The 14,235-nt window shown below is 30.8% G+C and overlaps 1 protein-coding gene across 1 annotated transcript; it reads right to left on the minus strand.

The window, feature by feature from the left end:
- Nucleotides 1–409: 409 nt before the first annotated feature.
- On the minus strand, nt 410–1,972 carry LOC149514731 (uncharacterized). The gene is made up of 5 exons (XM_089744243.1): nt 1,855–1,972; nt 1,482–1,760; nt 952–1,169; nt 628–755; nt 410–491 (listed from the first exon to the last, which is right to left on the minus strand). Exons 1-5 carry the CDS (start codon nt 1,970–1,972, stop codon nt 410–412), a joined length of 825 nt encoding a protein of 274 aa, XP_089600369.1.
- Between the last annotated feature and the right edge of the window lie 12,263 nt (nt 1,973–14,235).

Consider the following 14,235-nt stretch of genomic DNA (forward strand, 5'->3'; position numbering starts at 1 on the left):
TCAGCGATTGCATCAAGTTTGCCACTCCTGCAGCAGATGTTCTCTTCTTTTTTGGTGAGGGTGGTGGTTGGCTCCCTTACTCTTTCCTCTTCCATATCTTGGTTATTAGATTCTAAAATAGCAAATTTGTTTATAGAGCCTCCTCTAGCAGTGGTTGATGGCTGGGTTGCTAAGGTATCAATCTGATTTCTTCTAGGACTAGCAGCTGTAGGCAAATCTACATCCAAATTAATCCCCTTAAGGTCTTCTTTATGCACTACTTCAATCATTTTGTTCTCCTGTAGAGAAGTTTCAGCCTTATCCTCCCTCTTTTTGGGCACCCAAATTTTTGCAGTAGTTTTGGTAGCTTTCTGTGGGCGAGACTTTTCCAATGTCCACAAACACAACAATGGAGACGTCTCTAAGGCATTCATGGTACCTCCACCGAAACAGAGACATGGGATCCATCCCTTAATTCCACATCAATGTACTTAGAAACTTCTTGGCTAGCCCTAAATTCAACATAAATTTTAGCATATAAAAGTCGTTATTGTTTTGCTGTAATTGAATCCATGTAAATAGGGTTCCTTAGCGCGCTTGCTATATAACTCAATCCTTTTTGTGAGTAAAGCTCCAGTGGAACATTACCCAAGTGAATCTAAACTGGCAGTTTTTCCATGTTTAACTCCAAAGTTTTCATGCCAGATTCCCATTTCTAAACTATCGATTATTCTTTTTATGCCATGGACCATGCTAAAGAACCTAGTCCCTTGCTTCTGCATGTGGAAATTGGATTACAAATAGATTCAATCCCACTGGTTTCATCTCAATTGGACCATCTTTTCTCCAAAGACTATTGACCATTCTTTAAAACAAGCTGAAGTTTGGGATTCTTTCTAAAAAATACAATACAAAAGAATCCTGCCATTTGTGTATTCCTTCCTAAAAAATTTCACTTGGAGGTTTCACAACCGCTCTCCTATCTTCCTTCAGAGGTGGAAAATACTCCAATGATTGATCGACAGATGCTGCAAAGATTTTTTTCCAGTCCATTACATTTGGTTTAGTTGCATCTCTCTCATCCTCAATTCGTCCTTTTTCCTTGTTTCCAGCCATTCTCAGAGTAAGATTAATGGAGCCATTACTATCTAGACACGAGCCCATCAACTCCGGGCAAGATCCTACACTTCCTTCAATCATCAAAGAGTTTCAATTTAGAGACTTCCCCCTTCAATTATACGATGGTACTATCTTCAATTTTATAATGAAACCAGTTTTTTTAACTCACTGAATTTTTTATTAAATTTTTTATAATTTTAAATTTATTTTTAATTATTGATCTAATATATAATCATATATTTATAAATGTTAAGTTACAATTAAATGATAATTTATATATAATATATTATAAATGATATTGTTTATATAAAAAAAGTTTAAATTTTTGTAAATTTTCAAGAAAGAAAAGACTATCTCCATGAAATATAAGTTGGCTTGAATACCTAGAAAGAAAGAAATCACCATAAAGACTTTTCCCTGATCCACCGTGATCCTTGAAGAAACTATTTGAGTAGGTAACTGATTATAAATGGGCACATTATGTGGACGATCTAGTCCCCATAATGGATTTCCATTTGCTTCAGTACCTTGCTTAAGAAGATTAAGCATGTTGAAGTCGTAACATTGGAACTTTCCAACTCCACTAATTATACCACTTTTGGTATGCTTGTGGCGAAAGGGATAACAGAGCTCGCCATCTGGTCCAGACTCATTGAGATTCCCTGAAAAACCACAATATAGAAGTCATTAGCATTAGTACACTAAAAGAGGGTCTAAGACATTGGCTTATTTGATCAAGTTATTTGAAGGCAAAACCTCTTACCGTTATTGTAGAACCAATGAAAGGTGAAAATACAGACTTAAAGCTCTCACAGAAATCTTGGTGAACTTGAATTGGAGTATTTCCATTAAGAACAGCAAGATCATCAGCCATTTGATCAATGTAGACTTAAATTGAAATGTGTTGTTGTGGTCATCTCTAGCCAACCGGTTGTTATGCAACCCTATCTTTCATCAATTGTTGAACTTGTAACTGTTTGACTTCCAAGGACTGAAGGCCAAGGTGTTGCTAATGTTCTGTTTGGTGACTATGGGTTAATTGAATGATCTTACTAACATTTTTATTTTGAAGGATTTTGGATTTGAAATTTTTGTGCTAGTCTGCTTTGTGATCTACACCAGTTGCATGTTAGACTAAGTCTGTATTTGATAAGTTTAATGTCTATTGATAGGATTTTTATAGTGATAATGGCTCTTACATGTACCAGCAAACTTATGGTTATATGCCATAAGGGACGTATTCTATTCCCAGTCCACTTCTTCCTACTATGGGACATGATGGTCAGTTACATGTGCTACAAACATTTAACAAAGCAAATGAGACTTTTATTTTTTACAACAATTCTTCAAGGAAAATAATTTTGAGGAAATAAAGGGGTTTAGGGTTTCGAGAGGGAGTTACCTTAAATGGGTTTTGAAAAGAACAAAGAGAAACTGAGAAGCTTAAAGAAACATAGCACGTTATTGAAAAGCTTCAGTTAAAGAATAGTTAGAGAGGCTTTTGGGTTTAAAGGATGAAGAAAAATAATGCTTCAAAGGGAGAATTACTTAAATTACTTTCAATTTGGATTTGGTTTTAAATTACTTAAAAATTAGTTTTAAATTGAGATAAGGTGATATAGGGATAAGAATTTCATTAAAATTTAAATTGATTTTTTATTTATAATTTAAAATTTTAGATAATTCAATAATTTTTTAAATATATCTTTTTTATAAATAATTTAAAATTAGTAAATATCTTATGTGTCATTATAAAGATAAATTTTAGGAATTTTTTTACGTGTCAAAAAATGAAACTGTCCATGTAAATGTCCATGTCAAGAAAGTTTATCAGGTAACTATGTATGTTGTAATATAATATATATATATATATATATATAAATCACTGAAAGAATCAATAACTTTGTTGAAACTTGACAAGAATTTGTCAAAATAAAAAAAAGAAGCATGAAACTTGGCAAGAATTTGTTGGAAATTAAAAAAAAAAGCGTAAAACCCTAGCTCAAGAAAGATCTGTTATCTTAAGTTAGAGCATTTTTTAACTTGCACTTTTGTTTTTTCATTGTAATTATTGCCTTATTCTCGCTAACGGTTTTGGGCCGCCCATGACTTTAGAAACTAAAAAAGGAAAATGATAAATGGAATCATCATCGATCTATTTTGGTTAGATGCAATTGATTACCAATTAAAATATATTTTTTAATAAAATTTTAAAATTAATTAAAAATATAATTTTAAGGTACAAAACAATCTGTATTCATGAATCGATTACATGTGCGAAAAGATTAGTATCCTCATTGTGTACATTTGAAACGATATAAATTAATTATGTATTATCCATTGATCCTGACAAAAACAATCTTAGTTTTAGTGTTTAAAAAATAATTTCTTTGACTTCATTTGTTTATTAGAATTTCATTTTTTTTGTTTTTATTAAAATTTTATTATTTTTTGTTATTCCATTTTATTTGAGAAAAATAAATTAGAATTATTTTATTGAAATAATTTTTAAAATATTTTAATACGTTGGTAACATTAGAAGAACTATTTTTTACTTAGAGATTTCTTATATATCATTTCTCAGAATACTCTAAAATTTCATCTTCGGAGCCTTGGATTTATTTTTCATAAAAAACTATGTCGTGCATGCAATGCAAATGATAATATGTTGATACACATATTTTATTTTCTTATTTAGAAATTTTATTGATTTTATTGATTTTTTTTATTTTTTGAAGAAAAGAAAATTTTTATTATATTGAAGATTTTCTATAAATATTCCAATACATTAGTAATATTTTTAAAAAAATTTCTCACCTAGGGATTGTGTAAAGCATTACTACTTAGAATATTTTTAGAATTTCGTCATTGGATAAATTTTTTTCTCATTTTTTCTTTAACAAATTAGTTAATTTTTATTTTTATTATTTTATAGCAAAAAAAAATTTATTGTATTGAAAAATTTTTATAAATACTCTAATACATTGGTAGTATTCTAAAAAAATCTTCTCACTTAGAGATTTCATAGGTATCACTATTTAGAGTATCTTTGAATTTCGTCGTCAAATAAAAATTTCCTTCTTTTACATTTTTTATTTTTTATTTTTCATATTTAAAAAAATCAAAATTTAAAAATCATTTTTTAATTTTTTTAATTTTTTTATTAATTTCATATTATAAAAACAACAAATATTCATCCTAAGAAATTTAAAAAATTTTAATATGTATAAATATTAATAATAAAACTCAAAATAACAAAAATAATATATAAAAAAATCAAAAATAAAAATAATTTTTTTATCTAAACTGTTCGATCAACAAGTCTAGCGTCTGTTCAATAGTCTGGGCCTGTCATAATGGTTTTATATCCGTCCGACAAATTTGAAAACGATATAGAAAATAACGAAATCGCCACCAATCATTTTTGGCTAGGTGCAATTGGCTACCTATTAAAACATATCCTTTTAATGAAATCTTAAAATTAATTAAAATTTATTAAAAGAATAATTTTAGGGTCTGCACAACAGTTTGGGTTCGGGAATCGATTACGTGTAGGAAAGGGTTAGCACCCCCATAGCGTTCGTTTAAAAATGGTACCAATTAACTATGTGTTATCTTTTGATTTTAATAAAAAAATAGTCCTATTTTCGGTGTTTGAAAAATAATTTTCTTGATTTTTTTTATTTATTAGAAATTTTTTTTTATTTATTATTCAAGAAAATTAAATTAGAACCTTTTTATTAAAATAATTCTTAAAATGTTTCAGTAAGTTGATAACATTAAAAGAATTCTTTCTCACATAAAGATTTCTTAGGCATCGCTTCTCGGAATACCTTAAAATCTAATATTCGGAGGCTTAAATTTATTTTTCATAAAAATTTATTTCATGCATGCAATGTAGAATGTTACCATGTTGATGCACACATTTTATTTTTTAAAAAATTTTATTAATTGTTTTATTAATTTTTTAATTTAAATATTGAAGAAAAATGAATTTTTATTATATTAAAGTTTTTATATAAATATTCTAATACACTAGTAATATTTTAAAAAATCTTCTCACCTAAGAATTTCTTAAAGCATCACTATTCGGAATACTTTTATAGTCATTGGATAATTTTTTTTCTCATTTATATTATTATTTTTTTTTATAAATTAATTTTTATTTTTTATTAACAAAAAGATAAATTTTATTGTATTGAAAACTTTTTATAAATACTCCAATACACTGATAGTATTTAAAAAAAATCTTCTCACCCAGAGATTTCGTAGGCATCATTACTCAGAGTACCTTTGAATCTCATCATTGGATAAAAACTTTCCTTTTCTTACATTTTTATTATTTTTGTATTATTATTAAGCTTATTTTTTATTTTAAAAATTAACAAAATTATAAAAAATTTAAATACATATTTATCAGTTAATCTAACAAATATTAATATTTTAATATGCATAAATATTAATAAAATAATATATAACAAAATTTAAAAAAAAAATTTCACCTGAATTGGACGATCAACGGTTCGATCAACGCGGGTCAGTCGAATCGACGGTTTGGTCCGGTCTAGTTCTATCTGACGGTTAAGGGACGGTTTGGTTTGGTCTAGGTCGATTCAACTGGATCGGTCGGGGCTAAAGGAGACACGGATCACCAGGTCGATAGCGCGAACCCCATGTTGGGTCATAGGTTGAAGCGCAAATCCTCAAGGGCTAAAAGGGCGTCATTTTGATTTTGACGGTTTATATAAAAGGTTAAAAAAAAATTTTCAGTCATTCTCTCCTTTTTCACAAAAAAACCCTTTTTTTTTTCATCAGCCAAACACAGGTGGTCGACCGATTTTGTCGTCGCACCGATCGTTGGTCATCGTCGCCGGTGATCGAAAAAAGGTAAAATCACCTAAAATGTTATCCTCAACCCCTTAAACACAGATCCAGCCTTTGTTTCACCTAAAAGTATCCCAAACAGCGTAGATTTGGCCTGAAAGTTTTGGCCAAATTTTTTTTTTATGCTTGTGTGTTTTTTTTTTTTTTTGACATTGTGGCCTTCGTTTCTAGAGGTTGAGTTTTTTTTTTTGTTTAACAAAATGGTTTTTTTGTTTTTTTATTAGAATCTGGTAGAAAAAAAATTTTTTGGCAGAGCTTCTGGTTTTTTTAATTGATGGCTCATCTCTCTTTTTTCTTGTAGGTAACAAGCTCTATTTATAGAGCTTTCTGGGATTCAAATCTCATTTTTTTAACCTAAAATCTACGCTGTCAAGTGAGGTAGCGTGTCGGGTAACTACCGGTGGTGGCGACCGCTGGCATTTTAGACTTTGGTGATTGTATTTAATGCATTCATACCTTAGTCAACTTGAATCAGATAAGAAAGAAGAAGAAGGAAAAATTAAAAAAATAAAAAAATAGAAAGAAAAAAAATAATAATGATAATAAAAAAAATTTTAATAATGGTGTTTACAGTTGCCTTTCTTTGCCTATTTCTGAGAATCAGGAATACGATAAAAATAAACAAACAACCATTTTGTTCTGAAAAAAGAGACATTGAGCAAAAAAATAAATTTTTTTTAAGGCTCAAAGAGTTTAACAATATTTTTGAAAATTTAAAAGGCTTATCTAAGCAAAGGCTCAACAACTTTAAAAAAATTATCTTAAAAAAAGCTCTTCTCAGTAGAGGCTTAACAACTTTAAAAAATCTATCTTAAAAAAATTTCTCTAAGTAAAGGCTCAACAATTTTAAACTTCTTGAAAAAGCTTATCTCAGTAAAAGCTTAACAATTTTAAAAATCTCATCTTCAAAAAAGTTCCTCTAAACAGAAGCTCAATAACTTTAAAAATTCATCTTAAAAAAGCTCCTCCAAGTAAAAGCTCAACAACTTTAAAAATCTTATCTTGAAAAAGGCTCCTTTCAGTAGAGACTCAACAACTTTAAAATCTCATTTTAAAAAAAGCTACTCTAAGCAGAGGCTCAACAATTTTTCTTGAAAAAGTTTCTTTAAGTAGAGGCTCAACAATTTTAAACTTCTCATCTTGGAAAAGTTTCTCTAAGCAGAAGCTCAACAACTTTAAAATCTAATCTTGAAAAAAGCTCATCTAAACAAAGGCTCAACAACTTTAAAAATCTATCTTAAAAAAAAACTCCTCTCAATAGAGGCTCAACAACTTTAAACTTCTCATCTTGGAAAAGCTCCTCTAAGCAGAAGCTCAACAATTTTAAAATCTAATCTTGAAAAAAGCTTCTCTAAACAGAGGCTCAACAACTTTAAAAACCCATCTTAAAAAAGCTCATAGAAGTATAGGCTTAACAACTTTAAACTTTTCATCTTAGAAAAGCTCATCTAAGTAGAGGTTCAATAACTTTAAAATCTAATCTTGAAAAAAGCTCATCTAAACAGAGGCTCAACAACTTTAAAAATTTTATCTATTCTCGAAACTGAGTTCTCATATTTGAATAAACAAATTTCTCTCTTTTGAAATATTTTGTTTGATCATTGTCTTCATCCGAATATCAAAATCTTATTTTTCATTAGGAAATGGAAACTCTCTATCTTTATTATAACTGCTCATGGATGTATGTACTAAGTGCTCTAAATGTAATACATGTAATGCAATCAAAATTATTCATGGTAGTAAAAAGGTTATCAAAATCTCTCATTTTTGCTTCTTTTATCAGAATTCTCAATAATTGCCATATAACCAATTTGTTCTTAACATCTGACCATTATGTTCTTCTTGTAATACTTTTCTTCTTCAAAAGTCTACAACATCAATGTCTTGTCATGCTTTTTTCATCCTTTTTCATTTGCCTTTGTTAATTTTTAAAAAAGTAATGCTGGGATCTTTTGTGTTTGTTTTTCTTTTCATCATTTTAAGTTCAAGATAAACAAAATGCAATCACACATTTCTTTCATTCATTTGTATAGTGAACAAAAATATCAAATGAGGATAAAGGAATGGATAGATGTTATTTTCAAAGGAAAGATAGCATATTTCATTATACTAATAATAAGTGCATGGCAAAGTGTTTAAGTTGAAACAAAGGTGCCCAAATAATGATCACAAAATAATCATGAACAAAATATTCTCAAATTCTTTTTCTAAAACTAAATCAGATGACTTTCTTGATTCTTCAAAGTTCGTCAAACTATACCTGCCCCAATGTTGTAAGTACATCCAAGTTGCTTTTTCAGGTTTTTAGCTTAGATAAGTCATTATTTTTCATTTTTTAACTTTTTTTTATTTTTTTCTTTTTTTAAGTAAAATATTTCTTCACAGCATCTGAATTTATTGGAGTAGGTAAATCACTTTCGTCCATTTCTATCAAAATCAATGCCCCATCGAAAAAGACCTTTTTCACCATGTACGAACCCTCTCAATTTGGTGTCCATTTTCCTCGATTGTCATGTTAATTTGGAAGGATCTTTTTCAACACTAATTCTCATTCCCTAAAGCGATGAGCACGGATTTTCTTGTCATGTGCTCTTATCATCCTCTTTTGATATAATTGACCATGACAAAGTGCCGTGAGTTTTTTTTCTTCAATGAGGTTCAATTGCTCGTAGTGATTTTGAACCCATTTTGCTTCTTCTAACTCTACCTCCATCAGGACTCTCAACAAGGGAATTTCCACTTCGATCGGTAGCACAGCTTTGATTTCATATACCAAAGAGAATGGAGTGGCCCCAATAGATGTTCGGACTGATGTTCTATAAGCATGCAAAGCAAAAGGTAACTTCTCATGTCAATCTTTGTAAGTATCAGTCATTTTCTCCAGGATTCTTTTGATATTCTTGTTCGTAGCCTCTACTGCCCCATTCATTTTCGGGTGATAGGTGCAGAATTATGATGACGGATCTTGAATTGAGTGCACACTTCATTCATCATTTTAATGTTTAAGTTTTTGGCATTATCAGAAATAATTGTCTCTAAAAGCCCATAACTGCATATTATCTCTTTTTTTATGAACTTACATACCATAGATTGGGTCACGCTAGCATATGATACAGCTTCTACCCATTTGGTGAAGTAATCAATCATCACAAAGATGAATCTATGCCCATTTGAAGCTTTTAGAGTGATAAAATTGATGATATCCATGCCCCACATAGAGAACGGCCATGAAGGAGCCAAAACATGTAATGCTATTGGAGAAGCATTGATCCTATCAGCATAAATCTGACACTTATGATATTTTTTGGCATAATCAATACAATCACTTTCCATTGTCAACCAATAATAACCAACCCTCATAATTTATCTAGCCATCATATGACCATTTGCATGTGCCCCACAAACTCCATCATGCACTTCTTTAATAATCCTCTTTGCTTCAGCTGCACTCACACATCTTAAAAGTATTTGATCTCAACCCCTTTTGTAGAAGACATCTCCATCCAAGAGAAAACTTATAACCAATCTTCTAAAAGTCCTTTTATCATTTTCTGTCGCATGTTTCAGGTATTGTTGACTTTTAATATATTGCATAATATCATGATACCATGGCCTCCCATCAACTTCTCCTTCGACACCTGAACAATGTGTTGGTACATCTTTCATATCCAGCTTGATAGGTTGGATCTCAATATTTGTATCTCTTTTGATCATTGCAGCTAGAGTAGCTAGTGCATCAACAATTTGATTTTCCTCTCTAGGCAGATGTTCATATTGAACATCTTCAAATTGCTTAACCAACTTAGAGATGTAATTATGATACCGTATCAACTTGGAATCTCTTGTTTCCCATTCTTCTAGCAACTGATAGATGACTAGAGCTGAATCTTCAAACACATCTAACACTTTGATCTTTTTTTCAATCGTTACTTGTAGACCCATAACACAGGCCTCATATTCAGTCACATTATTTGTACAATTAAAATTCAACCTGGTTGTGATGGGGTAATAATGTTCATCGAAAGATATTAAAATTACCCCAATACCATGACCCAAAGCATTAACAACTCCATCAAAATGCATCCTTTAAGACTTTTCAACAGGTTCACTTTTTTCAATGGCCATCATATCTTCATTAGAAAAATCTAATTTCATTGGCTCATAATCTTCGACTGCACGATTAGCAAGAAATTTGGCTATTACACTCTCTTTAATAGCCTTTTGAGTCACATAAATAATATCATATTCTAAAAGTATAACTTGATATTGTTCTATTCTTCCTATCGATGAAGGCTTCTCAAAGATATACTTAATAGGATCCAACTTTGCTATGAGCCAAGTGGCATGATAAAGCATGTATTGTTGGAGTCTTCGAGTTGTCCAGGCCAATGCACAACACATCTTCTCTAATGGTGAATACTTGGACTCATAATCAGTAAATTTCTTGCTCAAGTAGTAAATAGCCTATTCTTTCCTGTCAGTTTCATCTCTTTACCCCAGTACACATCCCATTGAATTTTTATGTACTATTAAATACAAAATCAAAGGTTTTCTCAAGATTAATGACACCAACACAGGTGGATTTGACAAGTATTCTTTGATCTTATCAAAAGCTTCTTGGTATTCGTCATTCCATTCTCCTGGATCATGTTTTATGATAAGCTTGAAAATAAAATCGCACTTATAATTGAGTTGAGAGATGAAGCGAGCAATATAGTTCAATCTTTCTAAGAAACCTCACATTTGTTTAGGGTACGAGAAGGAGATAAGTTCTAGATAGCCTTTATCTTATCTGGATTAACTTCGATTCCTTTTTCACTGACCACAAAAGCCCAATAGTTTTCCTAATTTGGCACCAAATGTACATTTGGCAGGATTCAACTTCAACTGAAATTTTTTCAACCTTTCAAATAGCTTTTTGAGATTAACTACATGATCCTCTCTTTCACGTGATTTTGCTATCATATCATCCATATACACTTCTATTTTTTATGCATCATATCGTGAAAAAAAAGTCACCATTGCTTTTTGATAAGTAGCACCAGCATTTTTCAACCCAAAAGGTATGACTTTGTAGCAGAATGTCCCTTACATAGTCACAAATATGGTTTTCTCCATATCATCTCTGGCCATCTTGATTTGGTTGTAACCTGAGAAGCCATCCATAAAAGAAAATATGGAATGCCTAGCAGTATTATCTACTAAAGTGTTGATATGGGGTAGAGAGAAATTATCCTTAGGACTCGTCCTATTCAGATCTTGATAATCGACACACATTCTCATTTTTTTATCCTTTTTGAGAACTGACACTATGTTGGCTACCCATTCAGGATATTTTACCACCTCTAAAAATCTTGCATTATATTACTTTTTCGCCTCTTCTTTAATTTTTAATAGCATCTCTGGCTTTATATGCCTTAGCTTTTACTGTACTGGCTTGCATTCTGATTTCAAAGGTAACTTGTGTTTTACAATATTAGTGCTAAGTCCTAGCATAACCTAGTAAGATCACACGAACACATCTACATATTCTCAGAGTAATTCTTCTATCTTTTGCCTTTCAGCTGGTAAGAGAGATGTACCAACTTTGACTTCTCTTCTATTTTCATCATTTCCCAAATTCACTAATTCGATAATTTTTTGATGAGGTTCAATTGGCTTATCTTTATGTTCTATTAATTTTAACAAATCAAAAGGCAGAATGTAATTATCTGAATTTTCCTTATTATCAAGTTCATCAACATGAAATAAGTTTTCAAAATCAAATCTGAGATTATTGTCATAATTATCTTCATGTTCATTATTCGGGCCCTTGTAAAGGGTAAGATGAAGAGAATATTGGCACACGAAAATGGAATGGCAAGAAAATGATGAAAAGAGAAAATGAAAAGCAAAATGAAGATGAAAATAATAGAAGAAATATGGATGCATCTTTTAAGTCTTTTATTAAAACGACAAACATAAAGACACCATAAAAGATCACCCAATGCTCATAAAAGTAATTAGGGATTTAAAGTTCCACAATACATTACTTTTTAAAAGTTTTAAAAATAACAGGTAGCTCTATGACTCTCCAGTTATTTAGTTCAAAATTTGAAGGACAAGGGTGCACGAACAGCTTTTCATCTCGACTCTTCTTTTCTTCATCATCCACCATTTGAATAGCTAGCTCAGAAAACTCTTTCATAAATTTTGCATTTAGGGCTATAGGTAGATCTGAGCAAATATATCCTATCGAATGAAAAGAATCATAGAGGTATGGAATGATCATGGGCTCTAACTCTAGCTCATATTCCCAAAGATTAGCCATTCTCTTATCTTTTTTTTCATTCACCATTTTTATTTTGTCCCCTCTTGTTGGCTTATATCCTAAGCCAAATCTATCTTTCTTATCATATACTGCTGGTGGCTTTGTGATTCCTTGTAGATTCTTCTCTAGTCCAGTTTTAGGTCGCCATCCCATTTTGGTAAGCTGTTTAACAACCATTTTAGTTATTGTAGACAAGTTTGATGAATACAATTTAGATCCTTCAGCCATATAGGTTACATTAGCAATCTCGAAAGATCTATATGAGCATTCTAGCATTTTATTTACTGATTCCACATAAAAAATATTTATCGATTGAGTTACCAATAAATCTTCTTTTCCTATCACATATGTTAGCTTTTTTTCAATAATGAATTTAACTTTTTGATGCAATGAAGATGGAATGGCACATGTCATATGAATCCATGGCCTACCCAGTAGGCAATTGTATAAGGAAAAGATATTCATAACTTGAAATTTCACGTTGAAAGTGTATGGGCCAATCTGTAATGGCATTTCTATATCTCTCAGCATCTCTTTTTGAGTTCTATTGAAAGCTCTCACTATCATATGACTAGGCTTCATATAAGATCCATCAACAGGTAGTTTCACCAAAATAGTCACAGGCATAATATTGATGGATAAACTATTATCAATCAAAACCTTAGCCATTATATGACTTTTACATTTAACAGTAATATGAAGGGCCTTGGTACTTCATCGACCTTCAGAAGAGATTTCTTCATCACGGAAAAAGATATAGTTTGAAATTGTCAGATTACCAACAAGGTATTTCACATATTCAACAGAAGCATTATGAGACACAAATGCTTAATTGAGCACTTTCAGTAGAGCATTGTGATATGACTCTGAGCTTAGTAATAATGATAATAGCAAAATTCTAGTTGGCATCTTGTTCAACTCTTCTACCATGCTATACTCGCTATGTTTTATTAGCTTTAAAAATTTACATGCTTTGCTTTCAAAGATCAGCTTCTGACATTCTTTTTTTGGGGCTATGATAGGATTATTCTGACTTTTTTCTTTTTTTCTTACCTTTGCTTTCTCTTTCTTGGCTTTCTCTAAAGCTTCTGAAATATAACATCTTTCACTTCGAGTTATACCCCATACGTCCGTTATGTTTACAGTATCTGAATTAACTATGACATCACAATCATATTTTTATGGTACTGTTTTATCATTCTGGTATAAAAAAGGGCTAAAAACTTTAATTGTCACTATTAGTCGAGAGATAAATTTTTCTGGCCTCGGTGTTGACTTCTCATCATAATAAATTATTACTAGTCTACGTACAAATTTATTTTTTGAATCAATGGTAGACACTTCAGCTTTCATCAACTCTTCTATTTCTTCGTAAAATTTTATCCAACCTATATCCATCAACTTCTGCATTTCTTGATAGAATTGATGATAATTCTTGATAGAATACCCCAAAATAGCTCTGTGATAATTACAGCGTTAGTTGAGTTAATCACTTTAGAGTAATTTTGAAGTTCTATTGACTTCAACATATCGACCTTAACCAAGACTTCAAATACCTTAGCCATTGGAGTCTTAACTTCATCTATTTCTTCTTTTATGTGGCTTCTTTGCCAATCAATTAAGGCATTTATTTATGGTCTAATTGGTTCGGTAAAAGGTTTTCATTAAATTTGGAGTCCCTTGTTGATTCATATCAAAGTTTAATACCCCTTCATTGATTAACCTCTACACTTTACGCTTTAAAGCAGTATAATTTTCAGTGGAATGATTTAGATTCCCATAGTGATAATCATAATGCGCATTGGGGTCATACCATTTGGGAAACGAAAGTTTCAAGGGTTCAACAATAACAGGAGCAAGTAAATATTTCTCAATAAGTCAGGGATATAAATCTGTGTATGTCATGAGAATGGGGTCAAAGATGGGTTTTTCTTGGATATTTC

The sequence above is a fragment of the Durio zibethinus genome, chromosome 15 (assembly GCF_047325235.1).
Source record: "Durio zibethinus cultivar Kanyao isolate XHJ-2024 chromosome 15, ASM4732523v1, whole genome shotgun sequence".
Lineage (NCBI taxonomy): Eukaryota > Viridiplantae > Streptophyta > Magnoliopsida > Malvales > Malvaceae > Durio > Durio zibethinus.